This window comes from Oncorhynchus keta, chromosome 7, assembly GCF_023373465.1.
Source record: "Oncorhynchus keta strain PuntledgeMale-10-30-2019 chromosome 7, Oket_V2, whole genome shotgun sequence".
Taxonomy (NCBI): domain Eukaryota; kingdom Metazoa; phylum Chordata; class Actinopteri; order Salmoniformes; family Salmonidae; genus Oncorhynchus; species Oncorhynchus keta.
Genome location: NC_068427.1, coordinates 38,239,154 through 38,262,553, shown reverse-complemented (window position 1 = coordinate 38,262,553; position 23,400 = coordinate 38,239,154). Strand labels below are relative to the sequence as shown.

The following is a 23,400-nucleotide window of genomic DNA, read 5'->3' as shown; positions in this document are numbered from 1 at the left end:
AGTGACTATGGTGGTCTGCTTTAAACATGTTGGCATTACAATAGAAAACAGGCTACCTAAATATGGTTCTCAATCAGGGACAACGATTGACAGCTGCCTCTGATTGAGAACCATACCAGGCCAAACACAGAAATAGCAAATCATAGAAAAACTAACATAGACCCAACTCACGCCCTGACCATACTAAAACAAAGCCATAACAAAAGAACTAAGGTCAGAACGTGACATATTTGGCATTGTGTTGTGAGACAAAACTGCACATTTTAGAGTGGAATTGTATTGTCCCCAGCACAAGGTGCACCTGTGTAATGACCATGCTGTTTAATCAGCTTATTGATATGCCACACCTGTCAGGTGGATGGATTACATTGGCAATGGAGAAATGCTCACTTACAGGAATGTAAACAAATTAGTGTACAACATTTGAGAGAAATAAGCTTTTTGTGCATTTGCAACATTTCTGTGATCTTTTATTTCAGCTCATGAAATATCGGACCAACACTTTACATGCAGCATTTATATTTTTGTTCTATATAGCTAGTCTCCCGGTCTCAGCATAAGGGTTGGCAAATGCTAATAAGCTAGCGTTAGCGCTCAGCATCCTTAAGCTATTGGCTCATGTCTGTTATTTCCATATAGTCTATATAACAATTTATAACAATTATAAAACCGTCCATTATTAAATTGGTGTAATTATTTGAGCTTTTATTTGTACTACTCTTGTTGCATTGTCAACCTGCAAGGAAGCATTTCATTGCACTGTGCACTCCATTGATATATTGTGTATATGACAAATAAACAAACTTGAGCTTAGAAGGGAAGGGGGAGACAGCTAGAAAGAGAGGGGAAACAATGGCCAACTTTGTGGTTATATTGTAGTGGAACAAAACATTGAAAATGCATAGGCCCTTAAATTCTGTCTCCTCAAATGTTATGTAATCTAACAATCTCACAATAGCTGGTAGAACTGACGAAATTAAATTAATCATAAGAGGTCTTATAACCTATTCCATTCTACAAGTAATTTGAGGATCATGTCTCTTTATATTCATATAGCCTTGAGGCTATGAAGCTTCTTATCTGTCCTGTTTGGAGTTGTGTTGCACTGTTGCGCAGACACTTGCGTTTTCTTGACAGTTGAGTTGCCCTGGTCATGTTGGTATACAGTAAAGAGCAACTAAAAAAACTAAAACCAACTTCTCATTTAGAAAACAGCTTATGTGGCATCGATATGAGTCAGATACATTTATTCTAGTGTCAAAATTGACTACAAAGTGTAAATAATTTTGGTAATTAAGTCAGTCTCGTCCAAAATCCAGTTTTGTGTGACTTATGGTCGTGACAGCATAACAATGTACAGTAAATTAAGGTTGGGTTTCAATCCTGCCCATATGCCCACAGCTCCTGCCCATATGCCCACAGCTGGCAGCACACAAGTAATCATACATTTGGAGTGCAGCTGCATGTGACCCAATCTGATCGTAATGCCTGTGGTAAACATTGGATATCCCTATGAGGCTAGTTTTAGGGACCATCGGTAAATTACACAATGCACATGGGACAATATATTACAATTACAATAGCTCCAAATGTCAATTACTTAAAAACCTTAAACCAACTATAAATTGTAGAAATTCATATATAAATATTGAACGCATTTCAGGAGAAAACTAAAAGGTGTGCAACATAAAAAATATTGTATAATTTACATTGTGTAATTTATTAACGTTCCCTAACTAGCCTCAGAGATAGGCTGAAGCTAATTGGCTAAATAATTGGTCGAACTCTTCCCACCTGCGAATATACACACACGAGACACCCACATCAAACAACACCCCGAAACCAACTCACATTTGAATTCAGTCATGGTCGCTAGCGTTTCTTAATAAACTAAATCTAAAACGATACCCAATCAGGAAGTGCAGTCACTCTTTAAAACTAACTGAAGACGGTGCACCTCTTCCTTGCTACCTTTCATATGAACTAAGGAGGAGGGCAGATGAGAACAGCAGGCCAGCAGAGCACTTTGAACAGCAGCAGTCAGGGGCAAATGGTAGGAAGAGGATGATTTAGGTGAACCCAGACCCAAAACAATTTAAGTTACCTGTTAAGGGTTGCGTCAATCGAATCTGGTATCAGGATAAATATGACACTGAGTCACCGTATTGTATACTATGTACTTTTCATTAGCTAAGCAATAAGTGGTAAATGCAATTTTTGTATATATGGGTTCGCTGTAACACCACGCAGGGTAGAACAGAGAACTGACTTGTTCCTGACAAAGTTATTATAATATACTCTGACAGAAGTAGTTGCTGCTTTCGAGCCGGCCTGTCACAGAGTAGAGACTGGGCGTGGTTTAAACGCACTCAGCCTATCGTTGATTTTTGGCGCACGAGCTGGTCCCAGCACCCTAGGCGCTTCAGCGGTTAGTCTGTAGTTGTGTAGAATATATATGCGCTCACACACTCGATACAGTTATCACACACCTGGCTCCTGTTATCTAACAAAAGACCGTTTGTTCCCTACACTACGGTCTGTATGCGTCCGTTTTTATGTTATTCTGTATTTTTCCACCACGAGAAAGGCCCATGGCCCTGAAACTGTTAACAATGTCTCAAGTCAGCTATGTTGCATAACACACACACACACCCACACAAGCCAACAGCAGATAATATTCCATCACATATGATATGGTAATGGGCTGTAGTGCATAACACAGATCCTCACATACCCCAGTATCCCCTTGACCGTTTTGGATTGCAAAACTAGACAGAAAAATAGGGGATGGAGAGAGACACCAGAAGAACAGAACAGGCCATAACAGAAGAGGATAGACAAAGGAGACGGTAACAAATATAAGAACCTGAGACCGCAACAGACACGACATAGAGAAAGTGATAGAAGAGGGCAGATGGAGAGAGAAGAGGTGGATTGAGCACACCGTAGACTGTATCACATCAAGCTGCTGTATAGATTCTAATTAGTTGTATTTATTTGCACAAATTATAAGAGGTGAAAAACAGACTGTTAAAAAGTTAAACATGGTTTACAAAGAATTTGCGGGTGAATTGAAAAAGCCTGTGACTATTACTATTAAAACAATTGTTTACTTTTACACTTTACAATTAGGACAGGACGAGAGAGGAGGATAGACAAGCGACAGCAACATAGAATACTAAGAGATGGGGCCTCCTGAGTGGTGCAGTGGTCTAAGGCACTGCATTGTGCTAGCTGTGCCACTAGAGATTCTAGGTTTGAGTCCAGGCTCTGTTGCAGCTGGCTGCAATCAGGAGACCCATGGGGCGGTTCACAATTGGCCCAGCGTCGTCCGGGTTAGGGGAGGGTTTGGCCAGCAGGGATGTCCTTATCCCATCACGCACGAGCGACTCCTGTGGTGGGCTGGGAGCAGTGCACACTGACACCGTGTACAGTGGTGACACATTGGTGCAGCTGGCTTCCGGGTTAATTGGGCATTGTGTCAAGAAGCAGTGCGGCTTGGTTGGGTTGTGTTTCGGAGGTCGCATGGCTCTCGACCTCTCCCGAGTCCGTAAGGGAGTTGCAGCGATGAGACAATTGGATACCATGAAATTGGGGAGAAAAAAGGGCTAAAAAATATATTTTTTAAGAATACTAAGAGACAGCAAGAGAAGAGGGCAGACAAGGGAGACGGGAACAGACATAGAGAAAGCGAAGGAGAGAGGCAGAGGTGGGGTGAGCTGCTCTATGGATTCTATGTACTGCACAGTGTGTGTGTTTGTGCGAGTGATGGAGGGTGTTTGGGTATTGTGGGATTCTTTATTCAGTTTGGCTCATTGGACAGGTTAGAGTCTATATTTAAAGAGTAGAGAGTGTTCCAGAGTAGAGAGACCCACGGTAGCAACTGTAATTGAGTATTGGCAGTGTCTGCTGTGGAAGGTGGGAAGGTGCAAGTTACCTGAAAAAGATGTAATCTCTCAATGTTCATCTCAAAGTGCACCAAATTTATACATTTAGCTGTTGAAATTCCTTATTTCTTTTTCTGGGGGGGAATGCCCCCAGACCCCCCTAATGACTTTGGGCTAAGCTTCAATGTCTGTTAATCCTAGAACCCCAGATTTGTATGTATTTTTATGTGAGTGTTGTTGAGTACTTCACTACATTTACATTTACATTTAAGTCATTTAGCAGACGCTCTTATCCAGAGCGACTTACAAATTGGTGCATACACCTTATGACATCCAGTGGAACAGCCACTTTACAATAGTGCATCTAAATCTTTTTAGGGGGGTGAGAAGGATTACTTACCCTATCCTAGGTATTCCTTGAAGAGGTGGGGTTTCAGGTGCCTCCGGAAGGTGGTGATTGACTCCGCTGTCCTGGCGTCGTGAGGGAGTTTGTTCCACCATTGGGGGCCAGAGCAGCGAACAGTTTTGACTGGGCTGAGCGGGAACTGTACTTCCTCAGTGGTAGGGAGGCGAGCAGGCCAGAGGTGGATGAACGCAGTGCCCTTGTTTGGGTGTAGGGCCTGATCAGAGCCTGGAGGTACTGAGGTGCCGTTCCCCTCACAGCTCCGTAGGCAAGCACCATGGTCTTGTAGCGGATGCGAGCTTCAACTGGAAGCCAGTGGAGAGAGCGGAGGAGCGGGGTGACGTGAGAGAACTTGGGAAGGTTGAACACCAGACGGGCTGCGGCGTTCTGGATGAGTTGTAGGGGTTTAATGGCACAGGCAGGGAGCCCAGCCAACAGCGAGTTGCAGTAATCAAGACGGGAGATGACAAGTGCCTGGATTAGGACCTGCGCCGCTTCCTGTGTGAGGCAGGGTCGTACTCTGCGGATGTTGTAGAGCATGAACCTACAGGAACGGGACACCGCCTTGATGTTAGTTGAGAACGACAGGGTGTTGTCCAGGATCACGCCAAGGTTCTTAGCGCTCTGGGAGGAGGACACAATGGAGTTGTCAACCGTGATGGCGAGATCATGGAACGGGCAGTCCTTCCCCGGGAGGAAGAGGAGCTCCGTCTTGCTGAGGTTCAGCTTGAGGTGGTGATCCATCATCCACACTGATATGTCTGCCAGACATGCAGAGATGCGATTCGCCACCTGGTCATCAGAAGGGGGAAAGGAGAAGATTAATTGTGTGTCGTCTGCATAGCAATGATAGGAGAGACCATGTGAGGTTATGACAGAGCCAAGTGACTTGGTGTATAGCGAGAATAAGAGAGGGCCTAGAACAGAGCCCTGGGGACACCAGTGGTGAGAGCGCGTGGTGAGGAGACAGATTCTCGCCATGCCACCTGGTAGGAGCGACCTGTCAGGTAGGACGCAATCCAAGCGTGGGCCGCGCCGGAGATGCCCAACTCGGAGAGGGTGGAGAGGAGGATCTGATGGTTCACAGTATCGAAGGCAGCCGATAGGTCTAGAAGGATGAGAGCAGAGGAGAGAGAGTTAGCTTTAGCAGTGCGGAGCGCCTCCGTGATACAGAGAAGAGCAGTCTCAGTTGAATGACTAGTCTTGAAACCTGACTGATTTGGATCAAGAAGGTCATTCTGAGAGAGATAGCGGTAGAGCTGGCCAAGGACGGCACGCTCAAGAGTTTTGGAGAGAAAAGAGAGAAGGGATACTGGTCTGTAGTTGTTGACATCGGAGGGATCGAGTGTAGGTTTTTTCAGAAGGGGTGCAACTCTCGCTCTCTTGAAGACGGAAGGGACGTAGCCAGCGGTCAGGGATGAGTTGATGAGCGAGGTGAGGTAAGGGAGAAGGTCTCCGGAAATGGTCTGGAGAAGAGAGGAGGGGATAGGGTCAAGCGGGCAGGTTGTTGGGCGGCCGGCCGTCACAAGACGTGAGATTTCATCTGGAGAGAGAGGGGAGAAAGAGGTCAGAGCATAGGGTAGGGCAGTGTGAGCAGAACCAGCGGTGTCGTTTGACTTAGCAAACGAGGATCGGATGTCGTCGACCTTCTTTTCAAAATGGTTGACGAAGTCATCTGCAGAGAGGGAGGAGGGGGGATTCAGGAGGGAGGAGAAGGTGGCAAAGAGCTTCCTAGGGTTAGAGGCAGATGCTTGGAATTTAGAATGGTAGAAAGTGGCTTTAGCAGCAGAGACAGAGGAGGAAAATGTAGAGAGGAGGGAGTGAAAGGATGCCAGGTCCGCAGGGAAGCGAGTTTTCCTCCATTTCCGCTCGGCTGCCCGGAGCCCTGTTCTGTGAGCTCGCAATGAGTCGTCGAGCCACGGAGCGGGAGGGGAGGGGAGGACCGAGCCGGCCTGGAGGATAGGGGACATAGAGAGTCAAAGGATGCAGAAAGGGAGGAGAGGAGGGTTGAGGAGGCAGAATCAGGAGATAGGTTGGAGAAGGTTTGAGCAGAGGGAAGAGATGATAGGATGGAAGAGGAGAGAGTAGCGGGGGAGAGAGAGCGAAGGTTGGGACGGCGCGATACCATCCGAGTAGGGGCAGTGTGGGAAGTGTTGGATGAGAGCGAGAGGGAAAAGGATACAAGATAGTGGTCGGAGACTTGGAGGAGTTGCAATGAGGTTAGTGGAAGAACAGCATCTAGTAAAGATGAGGTCAAGCGTATTGCCTGCCTTGTGAGTAGGGGGAAGGTGAGAGGGTGAGGTCAAAAGAGGAGAGGAGTGGAAAGAAGGAGGCAGAGAGGAATGAGTCAAAGGTAGGTTAAAGTCGCCCAGAACTGTGAGAGGTGAGCCGTCCTCAGGAAAGGAGCTTATCAAGGCATCAAGCTCATTGATGAACTCTCCAAGGGAACCTGGAGGGCGATAAATGATAAGGATGTTAAGCTTGAAAGGGCTGGTAACTGTGACAGCATGGAATTCAAAGGAGGCGATAGACAGATGGGTAAGGGGAGAAAGAGAGAAAGACCACTTGGGAGAGATGAGGATCCCGGTGCCACCACCCCGCTGACCAGAAGCTCTCGGGGTGTGCGAGAACACGTGGGCGGACGAGGAGAGAGCAGTAGGAGTAGCAGTGTTATCTGTGGTGATCCATGTTTCCGTCAGTGCCAAGAAGTCGAGGGACTGGAGGGAGGCATAGGCTGAGATGAACTCTGCCTTGTTGGCCGCAGATCGGCAGTTCCAGAGGCTACCGGAGACCTGGAACTCCACGTGGGTCGTACGCGCTGGGACCACCAGATTAGGTGGCCGCGGCCACGCGGTGTGGAGCGTTTGTATGGTCTGTGCAGAGAGGAGAGAACAGGGATAGACAGACACATAGTTGACAGGCTACAGAAGAGGCTACGCTAATGCAAGGAGATTGGAATGACAAGTGGACTACACGTCTCGAATGTTCAGAAAGTTAAGCTTACGTAGCAAGAATCTTATTGACTAAAATGATTAAAATGATACAGTACTGCTGAAGTAGGCTAGCTGGCAGTAGCTGCGTTGTTGACACTACACTAATCAAGTCGTTCCGTTGAGTGTAATAGTTTCTACAGTGCTACTATTCGGGGGCTAGCTAGCAGTGTTATTTACGTTGCGTTGCGTTAAAAGAACGACAATAGCTGGCTAGCTAACCTAGGAAATCGCTCTAGACTACACAATTATCTTTGAAACAAAGACGGCTATGTAGCTAGCTATGTAGCTACTGTACTTCACTCTGTCACATGTCCCTTCCTACCCTTATCATTCTTTGGATGATCATCAAGGTGTGAATGGAGTCAAGGTGTGAATGGAGGTGACAGATTCTAATGCGAATATTTTCCCACAACAGATGTTTCCATCAAATTGACTTGTTGCTGATACAAGGCTGTGTGTGATGATGTAGTGCACATGTGATTAAATTCCCATGTACCAAATAAAAAATGCAAGTTAAATGGGTTTCCATCGCATTTTCAAATCTACTGATGGTTTGTTTTCTGACAATGTTTGCATTATAAATTTTGGCTAGATTGCACATAGGCCTATTTATAGCCTAAATGAGATTATTATGGACAAAAGAGCAAGATTTAATTTAATTTGATTTGTCAAAAGGCAATCAAACATCGATTATCATCTCACCAGAATAAGAATAAGTATTGGAAATGAGCATCAAGCTCATCACCTTGCACTTTCACCACCCTGTGAAGTTCATCATAATTGATTTCCTCTGTAGCCTTATAAACGTCATGCTTTCCTGGACGAGTTGTAGTGGGAGGACCACACACCACATAGTTTATTTCGATATGATGGTTATTACACTGAACACAGATATAAACACAACATGTTGGTCTCATGTTTCATGAGCTGAAATAAAATATCACAGAAATGTTCCATATGCAAAAAAAGCTTATTTGTCTCAAATGTTGTGCACAAACTTGTTTACATCACTGTTAGTGAGCATTTCTCCTTTGCCAAGATAATTCATCCACCTGACAGGTGTGGAATATCAAGAAGCTGATTAAACAGCATGATCATTTCACAGATACAAATTGTGCTGGGGACAATTAATGATCACTCTAAAATGTGCAGTTTTGTCACACAACACAATGCCTCAAGTTTTGAGGGAGCATACAATTGGCATGCTGACTACAGAAATGTCCACCAGAACTTTTGACAGAGAATTGAATGTTAATTTCTCTACCATAAGCTTCATCGAAGGCTGTGTAACCAAGCCAGCCCAGGACCTCCACATCCGGCTTCTTCATCTGCGGGATCGTCTGCAACCAGCCACCCGCACAACCAAAGACTTTCTGCACAAACTGTCAGAAACCGTCTCAGGAAGCTCATCTGCATGCTCGTCGTACTCACCAGGGTCTTGATCTGACTGTAGTTCAGCATCATAACCAACTTCAGTGGGCAAATGCTCACCTTTGATGGTCACTGGAAAGCTGGAGACGTGTTCTCTTCATGGATGAATCCTGCTTTCAACTGTACCGGGCAGGTGGGGGAGCAGTTTGCTGATGTCGAGGTTGTGAACAGAGTACCCCGTGGTGGGGGTGGTGTCATTGTATGGGGAGGCATAAGCTAATGACAATGAACACAATTGCATTTTATGGATGGCAATTTGAATGCACAGATATATGGTGACAAGATCCTAAGGTCCATTGATGTGCCATTCATCCGCCGCCATCACCTCATGTTTCAGCATGATAAATCATGGCCCCATGTCGCTAGGATCTTTACACAATTCCTGGAAGCTGAAAATGTCCCAGTTATTCAATGACCTGCTGACTCACCAGACATGTCACCCATTGAGCATGTTTGGGATGCACTGGAGCAACATGTAAGACAGCGTGTTCCAGTTCCCACCAATATCCAGCAACTTCGCACAGCCATTGAAGAGGAGTGGGACAACATTTCACGGGACACAATCAACAGCCTGATCAACTCTATGTGAAGGAGATGTGTCAGGCTGCATGAGGAAGATGGTGGTCACACCAGATACTGACTGGTTTTCTGATCCATGCCCCTACTTTTATTTTTTAAAAGGTGTCTGTGACCAACAGATGTATATCTGTATTCCCAGTCATGTGAAATCCATAGATTAGGCCTAATTCATTTATTCCAATTGACTGATTTCCTTATATGAACTGTAGCTCAGTAAAATATTTTAAATTGTTGCGTGTTGCGTGTTGAGCTTATATTTTTGTTCAGTGCATATCAATATTTGCACATAAAGGCGTTTTCACATTTTACTGGCACAAAAATATCCCATCATGTCAAAGGAACAGATTATCTGTCAGCATTTATACAATTTTACAGAAAGTCCTGTTTTATATGGTATAACTTTGCTGCATAAAAACTATGGGTGGAATTGTGGTTACTGTCAATGAAAGGATGTGGAAAGGCAACACGCAATTCCAGTCACCTTCTCTTAGGCTTATATAGCGCAGATCAATAGGGAGTTAGTTATCAGTATCTTTGGATATAGGCTATATTATTCTGCAAATGTAGACTAACATTAAAAAAAAGGGCATGTGCAGGATATGCTTTTTAATTAAACATATATTGCCTACCCTACATTACAAGAAGAGAAAGATATCACATTTGAAAGAGGAAACCTTTAGTTGAAAGAATATTTGGATATATTGCTATGTGTATAATATACTGATAATACCCCCTGTTCAGATATGTGAAATGTGGACACAGTTTGAAATTATGATCAAAGTTTTTAGAGAAACAGAGAATTAATGAGGGGTACAAAAATGCAGAGTGGGCAGTCCTTACGTTGGGTCAAAGTTTATTTGCACAGCGTGCTAGTTTCGCGCCAGCATTTTCGCGGGTGGCGACAACTACACTGATAATCGGCGAGAAATGAAACACCCCAAATAAGATAATATCGGTTATACTTGCAGTATATTTGTTGCGTTCATGGTATACTTTTATTTGATCGTTTGTATTCTATCAGGAGTACTTAGGTGAGGAAGTGCATCTGGCTGCGTTTTGTTTGTGTTTATTTTCGCGCTAGCGGAGGGAGTGACTTGCTATAAGAACAAATACTCTTTGGAAATTGCAATTACTAGTATTGGGTTTTGACAGGGCTGTCTTTCAAAATGATCTAGTAAATTGGGAATATACCTATAGTTGGTATTGATATTAGATGGCTAGGTAAGCTAGTGAGCTAACACATTTAGTGGCTAGCTAGCTAGCTAACCAGTTCGATCAGTGAAAGTGAATTGACTGCACTTGTATGCTAGCCAGCTATCTTGACTGACGACTAGTTAGCAAACTACCGGTATTCTTGACCATTGTCAGCTATATCGTTTGCTCGTAGTTTGCAAAATTGTTGAACATCAAACCAACCCTAGCCATGTGTTTGCCACGTTGCCTGACGGTATGTTGTAGTTAGCTAGCTAACGTTAACTTTTTCCTTGGCTAGTGTTTGTAAACTTAAGGTAAGTTAGAGTTGATCTCTATTTTTAGAATTAAGTTACAGTATTACGCTTGTGTAGATGTCCTGTATATTGACCAGCTGCTAGTTAATGCATTTTTTTTCACCTCTTCCACTGACTACAGAATTCAAAAGTACAATTCTTGTCTTTAATAATTTGGTCCGATATTCTTGGATATGTAGTGTCAGCGTTTGTTGCTGGCATGTCATCCCTAATTTTGCAGATCTATCCAATGAAAAAGTAATTAAAATAGTTTGCAATATATCAGTGGGCTTTGTGATGAATGAGCCATCTGATTCAATGAATGAATGAACGAGCAGAGTTGGCTTTTCTTCCCCAAATTTTCATTTAAGGTTTTTTATCTTTACATTTTTTATCATTTGTTAAATATAATTGATCTTTGTTTAATGTAGTTAATTTTTTATTTAGTTTACTTAATTTGTAGTACGTTGGCCAATCAATTGGGCTGAGAGCCTTAATTGCCATCCGTACCTTTTGCATCTTCCCTCTCAACCATACCATTTTTCAATTCATCAATCCAAGGGGATTTAACAGTTTTTAGTCATTTTCTTGATGGGTGCTTATTAGTAACTGGAATAAGTAGTTTCATAAATGTGTCAAGTGCAGTGTCTGGTTGCCCCTCATTACACACCACAGACCCGCAAATATTCTTTACATCAACATATGAATCACTACAAAACTTATTGTATGACCTCTTATACACTATATTAGAAACTTGGAACGTTGGTTTTCCTACATATGGCTATTATATTGTGATAACTACATTATATGGATTTGGATACTGCTTTAAAGCAAATATCTGCAGCATTAGTAAACATGTGATCAATACATGTTGATTTAATTCCTGTGCTGTTTGTAATTACCCTGGTAGGTTAACTGACAACCTGATCCAGGTTGCAGCCACTGGTTACAGTCTGAAGTGGGTGGCTTGATGAAAGCCAGTCAATATCTAAATCACTCAGAAAATATACTTCTCTGTTGATCACATGCATTATAATGCATTTCACACATATTATCCAGATACTGACTGTTAGCACTTGATGGTCAATAGTAGCTTCCCACAAGAATGGGCTTTAGGTGAGGCAGATAAACCTGTAGCCATATTACTTCAACAGCATTTAACATTAGACCGTCTCTCAGCTTTCCTGGAATGTGGTTCTGAATATAGACGGCAACACCGCCTCCGTTGGCATTTCTGTCTTTTCAGGTCGATGTTATAACCATGTGTTGCTACCAGTGTATCATCAAAGAGAGTTTCAGAGATAGTCTGAATATGAATGACATCGGTTACAAGCAAGTAATTGACTTCATGGACCTTGTTTCTTAGGCTACATATGTTAGTATGGGCTATTTTTAGCACTTTTCTGGGTTGCTTGATTGTTTTTAATGCTTTACTGGGAAGCTAAAAGGCTGGGTCATTGCCGATTGTGTGTGAAAACAGTTTTGACTGGCCACTATTTGAAAGATGATGCCAACTTTCTCATTCTGCTGTATTTATGGCTCAGTTCTTAAAATTAACACATGAATCTGCTTTACAAACAGTGTAGCCTACCTGGTATATCTGGCACATGAGTTTCAAGTTTGGGGAAGCCTACCTTTTATAATATAGCATGTCATATATCCTTGCATTTGCAGACTTATGTAAGATGGCACACTAGTCATAATTTAGGCTAATATAACACAATCACTGTTTGCAGAAAAAGACTTCAATGCATGGTTGAGTGCATATATAGAGTAGGTTACCGTAATTTCCGGACTATAAGCCGCTACCTTTTTCCCACGCTTTGAACCTCGCGGTTTATACAATGACGCGGCTAATTTATGGATTTTTCCCGCTTTCACAAAATTCATGCCGCCAAAACTGAGCACTGTCACATAATGTGACGTAAATCGAGGGCGCTCCAACTTCCCATCATTCTGATTACGGTAGTCATTTTGTCACCCTCATCATGGGAAAGACACTGAGAAATGCATATGATGCAGCTTTCAAGTTGAAGGCGATCGATCTGGGTGTTGGAAAAGGAAATAGAGCTGCTGCACGGGGGCTTGGCCTTAATGAGTCGATAAGACGTTGGAAACGGCAGCGTGAGGAACTGACTCAGTGCAAAAAGACAACAAAAGCTTTTAGAGGGAAGAAAAGCAGATGGCCCGAACTAGAAAATGAGCTTGAAGACTGGGTCAACACACAGAGAGCAGACGGCCGAGGTGTTTCAACTGTGCAGATCCGACTGAAAGCCAAAACAATCGCCACCGCAATGAAGTTTGAGGATTTTAGAGGTGGACCATCGTGGTGTCTAAGATTCATGGTACGGACGAGTGTGTCAGCAGCTCCCTCCGACTATGAGGATAAAGTTTAAAACTTCCGGAAATTCACTGATGCAAAGATAGCGGAGCTTTCCATCGGCCCGCTCGACATCATAAATATGGATGAGGTTCCTCTGACGTTTGCCCTGCCTCTCACTCGAACTGTCAACAGGAAAGGCGAATCGTCCGGCACGCTGAAAACAACTGGGCATGAAAAAACTCACTTCACCTGTGTTCTGAGCTGCACGGCATCGGGAGAAAAGCTTCCACCGATGTTGACTTTTAAACGCATGACGATGCCAAAAGAAAAATTCCCGAGAGGAATTGTTATGAAAGTCAACAGGAAAGGATGGATGACGGAAGGCCTAATGCATGAATGACATACGGAGTGTTACGGCAAGCGACCGGGAGGATTCTTTCTCAAGAGCATTGCTCGTGTTGGACAGCATGAGGGCCCACATAACAGATTCTGTGAAAGAAGCCATCGAGGACAAACTCAATTCCAGCTGTGATTCCTGGGGGCACAACAAAGTATTTGCAGCCACTCGACATCTGTGTAAATCGTGCATTTAAGGTGGCGCTCCGTGTTCAGTGGGAGGCTTGGATGACAAGTGGGGAGAAATCCTTCACTAAAACGGGCTTCATGCGAAGAGCAACTTATGGTCAAATCTGCCATTGGGTCCTGACTGCGTGGAGCATTGTCAAAAAATCCACTATCATCAACGGGTTTCGAAAGGCTGGACTGCTGCGTGTTGAAGGGGCAGCATGAGCTCAGCGGGGAATTTGCCTCCGGATGAAAGTGACGAGAGCGACATAGAAAACGATCCAACATCGGATGAAGCAATTCTGAGGCTATTCAACTCTGACACCGAAGGAGATGACTTAAGTGGTTTCAGTGCACAGGAGGAGGAAGATAGTGAGCCTATTTATTTTTGTTACAAGCCGTGTTTCGTTTAAAGGCTGTGTGAAGTTAATTTGTTTCAATGTACCGGTAGGCACCTGCGGTTTATAGACGTGCGGCTTATTTATGTACAAAATACTTTCTTTTTTTTAATTCAGTGGGTGTGGCTTATATTCAGGTGCGCTTAATAGTCCATAAATTACGGTATATGCTACATCAGAAGTTTCTGGCCTTTTTATAAACACATTTCATGCAATTTACTACACTTTGACTGGAGCAGAATCTTTTTTAATTTGACAAATTACAAGGTAGCCTACTCTGACAAAGATCAATAAAAACTATGTTGTTCATATAATAAATAGTCTTATGAGAAGGAGAGACACAAATAGAATATAATGTCCATATAAACTGGAGTAGGAAATGATTATCCAAAAAATAACTTAAGTAGCTATGACCCAACAATGATAAATAGTGACTATATCGTGTGTCTCAGTTGGTAGAGCATGGCACTTGCAAGGCCAGGGTTGTAGGTTCGATTCCCACGGGCGAACAGTACAAAGACAATGACTGATGAATTGTGTGCAACCTGCACAAGAGAAACAGCAGAGCTCTGGCCTTGCATGCACATTTTTTTCTTTCAAATCATCATTAGTGTCGCGTCATGCTGCCTTGGAATGTACTGAAAACACAGCCTGATGTTTGTATCACAGCCGTAAAAAAAACAAATGGAGGAGGACCGGTTTGTTTAACCACTCAACACAGAATTTTTGCTTTGGATTATAGTGGACTAAGCCAATCTATTACTTCTATGCCTGAACTTTGAATTTGGTTGGATTACACAATTCCAGTGACTTCTGTGCCCCTAATCATTCTACTCACACAAATGCTCGATATAGTCAGAATACTCTCCCTCGGAAATCGGTTGGGGATAATACCTTTTCTCTTAATCAGCTATGTTCAATTGTATTCTTATTACTATAAAATAATATACACTGAACAAAAATATAAATGCAACAATTTCAAAGATTTGACTGAGTTACAGTCCATATAAGGATCTCAGTCAATAGAAATGCATTCTTTAAGCCCTAATCTATGGATTTCACATGACTGGGAATAAACATATGCAGGTCACAGACACCTTAAAAAAACAATTAGGGGTGTAAATCAGAATCTGTCAGTATCCGGTGTGACCACCATTTGCCTCATGCACTGCAACATCTCCTTCGCATAGAGTTGATCAGGCTGTTGATTTTGGCCTGTGAAATGTTGTCCCACTCTTCTTTAATGGCTGTGCAAAGTTGCTGGATATTGGCAGGAACTGTAAAACGCTGTCTTACCCGTCAATCCAGAGCATCCCAAACATGCTCAATGGGTGACATGTCTGAGTATGCAGGCCATGGAAGAACTGGGACATTTCCAGCTTCCAGAAACTGTGTACAGATCCTTGTGACATGGGGGGCTGTGAATTATCATGCTGAAACATGAGGTGATGGCGGCAGATGAATGGCACGACAATGGGTCTCAGGATCTCATCACGGAATCTCTGGGCATTCAAATTTCCATCGATTAAAATGGAATTGTGTTTGTTGTCTTTAGCTTATGCCTGCCCACACCATAACCCCACAGCTACCATCTTCTTGATTTTCCACACCTGTCAGGTGGGTGGATTATCTTGGCAAACAAGATATTCTCACTAACAGGGATGTAAAACAATTAGAGACGTGTGTGTGTATATGGGAAAATGTCTGGGATATTTCATTTCAGCTCATGAAACATGGGACCAACACTTTGCATGTGGCATTTAATATTTTTGTTAAGTGTAAAATAATACCACGAGAATCTTGTCTGCTAAATGAACTAGTGTAGCCCACAGCCATATGGCATAGCCAGATCAGGGCCTAACATAAGGATGATAAATGGCCGACATTTTCTTTGTATTTTTTAGACCTGTCTAAAATAAATAATGGATTTATTGTGATGGTGTGGGCTATATTAAATGGATTTATTTACTTTTTTAAATGTAGATGTTCCAAAGGTCTGCATCAGTGTCTTGTAGGCTATGCCTGTTAGCCAGGAAATGCTATGACCTTGTTTGTTAATTAACGTTAAGTACCGTGAGACGGGTAGTTATTTGCATGACAATCACCGGCTGATAATTTTATGATCACCACAGGTGTGAGAGGAACCAGGATGATGGCAACGGTGCCCCTGACTAGCTCCAGTCTCCTCCCTCTGCTGGAATCTCTGGAGGATATCACAGCCGGACAGCCGGAGCAGACAGACGCCTACCTCACCATTGTCAAGTAGGTGCTTTAGATGGACATAGGCAGCCTATGATGACCTCGTTATCCCTAGATGCTGATCGATATGCATGTCAGGTGTATGTTTTTCTCTAATGAGCTGAGGTAGTGGGTAGATCTGCAACACTTATAAAGACGTCTGTTTCCATCCTAAATGCTGGCTCTGCTTTGTCTTCAGTCGTCTCAGTGGGGATGATGGAACACAGTTTCTCCCTGCCGTTATAAAGAACTTTTCACGTTTGGGTAGAACTTTCCAGGTGAGTGCATGCTTTATATGAAGGAGATTTCTGAAGGAAAAATGTGAACATCTCGTTGACTAAAGGATTGTCATGAATGTTATGTTTTTGTCATGTTGTTTTAGACCCATATCGCCAGTCAGAATGCAGAGCTGAGCCAGGCTGCACTACAGGCCCTTGGGTTCTGTGTGTTCCATGCCCATGTCGTCTCGGCTGTCCCAGGTACTGAACAAGTAGAATTCTTCATATGTTTACATGCGACTTGTTTAACTGATGGATAAAAATCAGCCATTCAGATTCTCCATTAAAAGTGAAATAAGCCTGGTAAGAATGGAGATCACATCATTTGAAACAGGGTTTTCTTTGGCTTTCTCTTTCTCCAGCTAATTTTGCAGAGGAGCTACTGTCAGCTCTTTCCTCTCTGGTGGTGAAGTCTACAGACAAGAACACATGCACCAGAGCGTTATGGGTCATCTCCAAACAGAACTTCCCTCCAGAGGTGGTGGCCAAGATGGTGCCAGAGATTCTGAGAACCCTGGAGTGTGTACGGACTAGAGAAGACATCCAGTCTGTTGTCATGGAGCATGAGTCGTTGAATGTTATCATAAGGTAAACTAAAACACCCAGTTTTTGTACATGTACTCTCCTACCCTGGAATCAATAGCTTTGATTGGCTATGACTCTCATTTAGGAATGCACAATTTAATGGTTCAGTATGATAACCCTGCCACTAAGCGGATGGATGTTATTGTAGTCTACCTTGCTTAACATTGTATCTGTTTTGGATAGTGCTCATAGCTCTCTGGTCTGGAAAAGACTGTCTTGACAGTATTTCAGTGATCATCAGCTCTTTCTCTGTCTTAAATCTGTCTGTGTGTAGGTTGCTGGACCAGACCCCAGCCCAGATGGGTGAGTGCGCAGTGCAGTGGGCCAAGCTGGTCATCCCTCTGGTGGTCCACTCAGCCTCTAAAGTGCGCCTGCGGGCGGCAGCAGCCCTGGAGATGGGTCTGCCTCTACTAATGGAGAAACAGAAAGAGGTGGCAGCCATCATAGAACCCATCATGTCCTCTGTGAGTGTCTTTATACTCTCTACTAGAGCCATATGTATTTACATGATTTTATCTAAATACATGCCCTCTACTGTCTGCCACTCACACACACTTACAATACAGTGAGTGCATATGTTTTTAGCAAGTTGCTTTGGATAAATGGAAGGTTCAGAAACTCTTTTGATGCTAATTTCTTCACAATCTGACAGTTGTTCTTTTTTCGCTCCAGAAACTCATCCCAGAGCTCCAGAAACTGTTCTCTACGAAGAACGAGACCAATGTTCTGAAACTCTGGCCGTTGTTTGTCAGGCTCCTAGGGAAGGTGAGGCTGCATGGTTTGAATCCTCAGGAGATGCTTACATGTAAGGCTCTCAGGAGTGTAATGAATTAATTTCATACGACACTATTGGTTCCTCCACACCTTGTATCGGTGGAGAGTTGGGAAAAGATATATGTCTATGACCATTGACAGTCAGTATTTCGCCTGATCCCCCAGCTGCTCCATAGAGGTGGTCCCTTCATCAACTCCCTGCTTGGCCTGGAGGAACTGGGCTTCCGTAGCTCCTCCCCCAACATCAAGAAGATCGCCTTCCTCGCCTGGAAGAGCCTCATAGACAACTTCTCCCTCAATCCAGGTGGGAAAAACACAATACAACAGAGTGCCATTACTACTTCAAGTCTTGTTGACCGGTTGCTTCGTTTAGACAGAACTTAATGGAGGGCTGTACAACAGAAAGTGTGTGGCAAACTAAATGCTCTGGTTGACATCCACTCCACTCTCTCTTCATGCACTCTTTGCTGTAGAGAACACTTACTCGGGTTAGAGTAGACTGTATAGTGTATTCAGAGTGTCAGATTCTTTTCAAAGTGATTGACTGACCTGTCTCCCGTGCTGTAGAGATCCTGTGCAGTGCCAAGCGGCTAAAGTTGCTGCTGCAGCCCCTCCGCTCCATCCAGGTGAGGACTGAGGCCCTGCTGCTCACCAAGCTGGAGGTCTGGTGGTACCTGGTGGTCAAACTGGGACCCAACCTGCCTGCACACTTTGAACAGGTACAAAAAGGGATTTTCATTTGTATTGGTTTGATATTATGTGTCCGTTTGAATGTTTTTGCGGAAAAATGCCTATAAAGTGTTTTATTACGTTTATGCCGAATTATCAAACATGACTTGATGCATTCAGAATGCAAGCAGGATTTGTTATTAAGGAACGAGATTAAGTTAATAAATTAGGCCTATTATAAAATGTAATTGAAATTAAGTTTGAGATTCGATCTTGTCATAAATTGTCATCTTGTGTGAGAGGTGGATAGAGCGTTAATCTTTGTTTTGTGATTGGAAATGGCATGCTCGAGAGCTGTCTTGTGTTGCTGACCAATACTCTTGATGTGTTGTCAGGTTGGTGTTCCTCTCCTCCAGTGCACCCTGGGCACTGACTCTGCCTTCCCAACTACTCCAGCCCGGAGCTCCATTCAGAACAGTGCTGTGGGGACCAGTACACATAAAACTGGTAGTCTTACTGTGGGGACCACTATACCTACAACTATTCATGTCTTACTGTCTTCCATTGTCTTTTCTCTTTGCTAGTACTATGGAACATTGACTGCTTCTAGCTGTTTGTTCTCATAATTGGCATGCATGTGTGATACAAGTATGTCATTTCATTATATAATTATCTTGCCTAGAATGCAGAACATAGAAAAGCTCTCTTGAATGGTCTTCTTGGATTTACCTGAAAAGTGCCACCAGATAATTGGAAACGTTGAATGTAAAAATGTTCTAAATGTCACTTTTTAATTGATAACGGAATTTGTTCACCTTTGTTGCTCTGTCCCCCGCCCCACCAGGTGCCCCAGCCTTCTCCAGCCCTACAGTGATGCCCCGTCTGAGCCTGAACTGCAGTGTGGTGGCGGGCCAGGCCTACCCCTCTATACAGCTGCTGGGATTAGAGATGCTGTTGCACTACTTCATGGGGTCAGAGGTCACCGCCGCCGCTGCCAAGAACCAACTGACGCTCAGCCTCGGTGAGAGACGTGATGGTTTTACCTACTTTAGTTGAATGCACTGAACGAAGTCGCTCTGGTAAACCTCTCTGGGATATGTGGGACGGTAGCGTTCCACTTGGCCAAAAGCCAGAGAAAATGCAGAGTGACAAATTCAATTAAATTAGTATAGAAATCACACATGTAAGATACCAAATTAAAGCTACACGTGTTGTGAATCCAGCCAACATGTCAGATTTCAAAAAGGCTTTTCGGCGAAAGCAAACGATGCTATTATCTGAGGATAGCACCTCGGTAAAAAAGAGAAAGAAAACATATTTCAACCCTGCAGGCTCAACACAAAACACAGAAATAAAAATATAAATCATGCCTTACCTTTGAGCTTCTGCTGTTGGCACTCCAATATGTCCCATAAACATCACAAATGGTCCTTTTGTTAGATTAATTCCGTCGATATATATCCAAAATGTCCATCATTTGGCGCATTTGATCCAGAAAAACACCGGTTCCAACTTGCGCAACGTGACTACAAAATATCTCAAAAGTTACCTGTAAAACTTAGCCAAAACATTTCAAACTACGTTTGTAATACAACTTTAGGTATTTTTTAAAGTAAATAATCGATCAAATTGAAGACGGGATGATCTGTGTTCAATACAGGAAGAAAACAAACTGACGCTACCTTTCTGGTCACGCGCCTCTATCTAACAGTACACTTGAAGTGACCCTCGTTTTGAACCGGGCTTCTTCATTACACAAAGGAAAAACCTCAACCAATTTCTAAAGACTGATGACATCCAGTGGAAGTGGTAGGAACTGCAAGAAGGTCCCTTTTAGAAATCTGGATTCCCAATGAAAACACATTGAAAAGAGTGACCTCAAAAACAAAACAAAAATTGGAATGTTTTTTCCTCGGTTTTGTCTGCTACATAAGTTCTGTTATACTCAGACATGATTCAAACTGTTTTTAGAAAACACTCTGAAGTTTCTATCAAAATATACTAATAATATGCATATCTTATCTTCTGGGGATGAGTAGCAGGCAGTTGAATTTGGGCACGCATTTCATCCGGACATGAAAATATTGATTAACTCCCTGTCACCAAGAAGTTAAAGAGCTAAATTGTTCATGTAATGATGTCACAGCCTCAGTTGTTAATCAGTACTCAGTGATGTTTGTAAATGTTTTATATATACAGTTGAAGTCAAAGTTTACATAGACCTTTGCCAAATACATTTAAACTCAGTTTGTCACAATTCCTGACATTTAATCCTAGTAAAAAATTCCCTGTCTTAGGTCAGTTAAGATCACCACTTTATTTTAATAATGTGAAATGTCAGAATAATAGTAGAGAATTATTTCCGCTTTTATTTCTTTCATCACATTCCCAGTGGGTCAGAAGTTTACATACACTCAATTAATTTTCATTTTCACACATTTTCTATGGGATTGAGGTCAGGGCTTTGTCATGGCCACTCCAATACCTTGACTTTGTTGTCCTTAAGCCATTTTGCCACAAGTTTGGAAGTATGCTTGGGGTCATTGTCCATTTGGAAGAACCATTTGCAGCCAAGCTTGAACTTCCTGACTGATGTCTTGATGTTGCTTCAATATATCCACATAATGTTCCTACCTCATGATGCCATCTATTTTGTGAAGTGCACCAGTCCCTCCTGCAGCAAAGCACCCCCACAACATGATGCCGCCACCCCGTGCTTTACTGTTGGGATGGTGTTCTTCGGCTTGCAAGCCCCCCTCCTCCAAACATAACGATGGTCATTATGGCCAAACGGTTCTAATTTTGTTTCATCAGGCCAGAGGACATTAATCCAGAAAGTACAATCTATGTCCCCATTTGCAGTTGCAAACCGTAGTCTTGTCTTTTTTTATGGTAATTTTGGAGCAGTGGATTCTTCCTTGCTGAGTGGCCTTTCAGGTTGTTGAAATGGGACTCGTTTTACCGTGGATATACAGTGGGGGGTATTTAGTCAGCCTCCAATTGTGCAGGTTCTCCCATTTAAAAATATGAGAGGCCTGTACTTTTCATCATAGGTGTACTTCAACTATGAAAGATAAAATGAGGGGAAAAATCCAGACAATCACATTGTAGGATTTTTTTTTTTTTGCAAATTATGGTGGAAAATAAGTATTTTGTCACCTACTTGTTTGGAGGACAAAGAATGCTGAGTTGCATCCAAAGAACACCATACCTACTGTGAAGCATGGGGTGGAAATATCATGCTTTGGGGCTGTTTTTCTGCAAAGGGACCAGGACGACTGATCCGTGTAAAGGAAAGACTGAATGGGGCCATGTATCGTGAGATTTTGAGTGAAAACCTCCCATCAGCAAGGGCATTGAAGATGAAACGTGGCTGGGTCTTTCAGCATGACAATGATCCCAAACACACCGCCCGGGCAACGAAGGAGTGGCTTCGTAAGAAGCATTTCAAGGTCCTGGAGTGGCCTAGCCAGATCTCAACCCCATAGAAAATCTTTGGAGGGAGTTGAAAGTCCGTGTTGCCCAGCAACAGCCCCAAAACATCACTGCTATAGAGGAGATCTGCATGGAGGAATGGGCCAAAATACCAGCAACAGTGTGTGAAAACCTTGTGAAGACTTACAGAAAACGTTTGACTTCTGTCATTGCCAACAAAGGGTATAAAAAGTATTGAGAAACTTTTGTTATTGACCAAATACTTATTTTTCACCATAATTTGCAAATAAATGCATAAAAAATCATACAATGTGATTTTCTGGATTTTTTTTCTCTCATTTTGTCTGTCATAGTTGAAGTGTACCTATGATGAAAATTACAGGTCTCATCTTTAAGTGGGAGAACCTGCACAATTGGTTCCTGACTAAATAATTTTTTGCCCCACTGTAGATACAAAAAAAAAAAAAAATGTTTCCTCGGCATCTTCACAAGGTCCTTTGCTTCTGGATTTGATTTCCACTTTTCGCACCAAAGTACGTTCATCTCTAGGATACAGAACGCGTCTCCTTCCTGAGCAGTATGACGGCTGCGTGGTCCCATAGTGTTTATACTTGCGTACTATTGTTTGTACAGATGAATGTGGTACCTTCAGGGATTTGGAAATTGCTCCCAAGGATGTACCGGACTTGTGGAAGTCTACAATTTTTTTCTATGAGGTCTTAGCTGATTTATTTTGATTTTTTTCCCAAGATGTCAAGCAAAAAGGCAGCGAGTTTGAAGGTAGGCCTTGAAATACATCCACAGGTACACCTCCAATTGACTCAAATGATGTCAATCAGCCTATCAGAAACTTCCAAAGCCATGTCATCATTTTCTGGGATTTAAGCTGTTTAAAGGCACAGTCAACTTAGTGTATGTAAACTTCTGACCCTCTGGAATTGTGATACAGTGAAATAATTTGTCTGTAAACAATTGTTGGAAAAATGACTTGTCATGCATGCACAAAGTAGATGTCCTAACCGACATGCCATAACTATAGTTTGTTAACAAGAAATTTGTGGAGTGGATGAAAAACGAGTTTTAATGACTCCAACCTAAGTGTATGTACATTTTTTTACTTTTATGTAATTAGGCAAGTCAGTTATGAACAAATTCATATTTACAATGACGGCCTGGCAAAAAATCCTTTGGCGGGGACGGCGGCTGGGCTTATAAATATAGGACAAAACATGCATTACGACGAGAGAACACTACAAAAAGAGACCTAAGACTACACAGCATGGCAGCAACACAAAACCGGGTACAAGCATTATTGGGCACAGACAACGGCACAGAGGGCAAGAAGGTAGAGACAAA

General features: G+C 42.9%; 1 protein-coding gene across 3 annotated transcripts in view; it reads left to right on the top strand.

Moving 5' to 3' along the window:
- Positions 1 to 10,152: 10,152 nt before the first annotated feature.
- The window catches only part of LOC118386424 (telomere-associated protein RIF1-like), a 30,727-nt gene continuing 17,479 nt past the window's right edge, over positions 10,153 to 23,400 (top strand). For 2 of the 3 annotated variants that reach the window (XM_052522785.1, XM_052522783.1), the window contains exons 1-11: positions 10,153 to 10,324; positions 16,198 to 16,327; positions 16,503 to 16,581; positions 16,686 to 16,782; positions 16,944 to 17,169; positions 17,441 to 17,630; positions 17,839 to 17,931; positions 18,106 to 18,244; positions 18,508 to 18,659; positions 19,005 to 19,116; positions 19,454 to 19,630. In XM_052522785.1, coding sequence (XP_052378745.1) covers positions 16,215 to 16,327; positions 16,503 to 16,581; positions 16,686 to 16,782; positions 16,944 to 17,169; positions 17,441 to 17,630; positions 17,839 to 17,931; positions 18,106 to 18,244; positions 18,508 to 18,659; positions 19,005 to 19,116; positions 19,454 to 19,630 — 1,378 coding nt within the window. In that variant the 5' untranslated portion in view covers positions 10,153 to 10,324; positions 16,198 to 16,214. Of the gene's footprint in view, positions 10,325 to 10,782; positions 10,802 to 16,197; positions 16,328 to 16,502; positions 16,582 to 16,685; positions 16,783 to 16,943; positions 17,170 to 17,440; positions 17,631 to 17,838; positions 17,932 to 18,105; positions 18,245 to 18,507; positions 18,660 to 19,004; positions 19,117 to 19,453; positions 19,631 to 23,400 lie in introns of those variants that run through there. The other variant, XM_052522784.1, reaches the window with a different exon arrangement.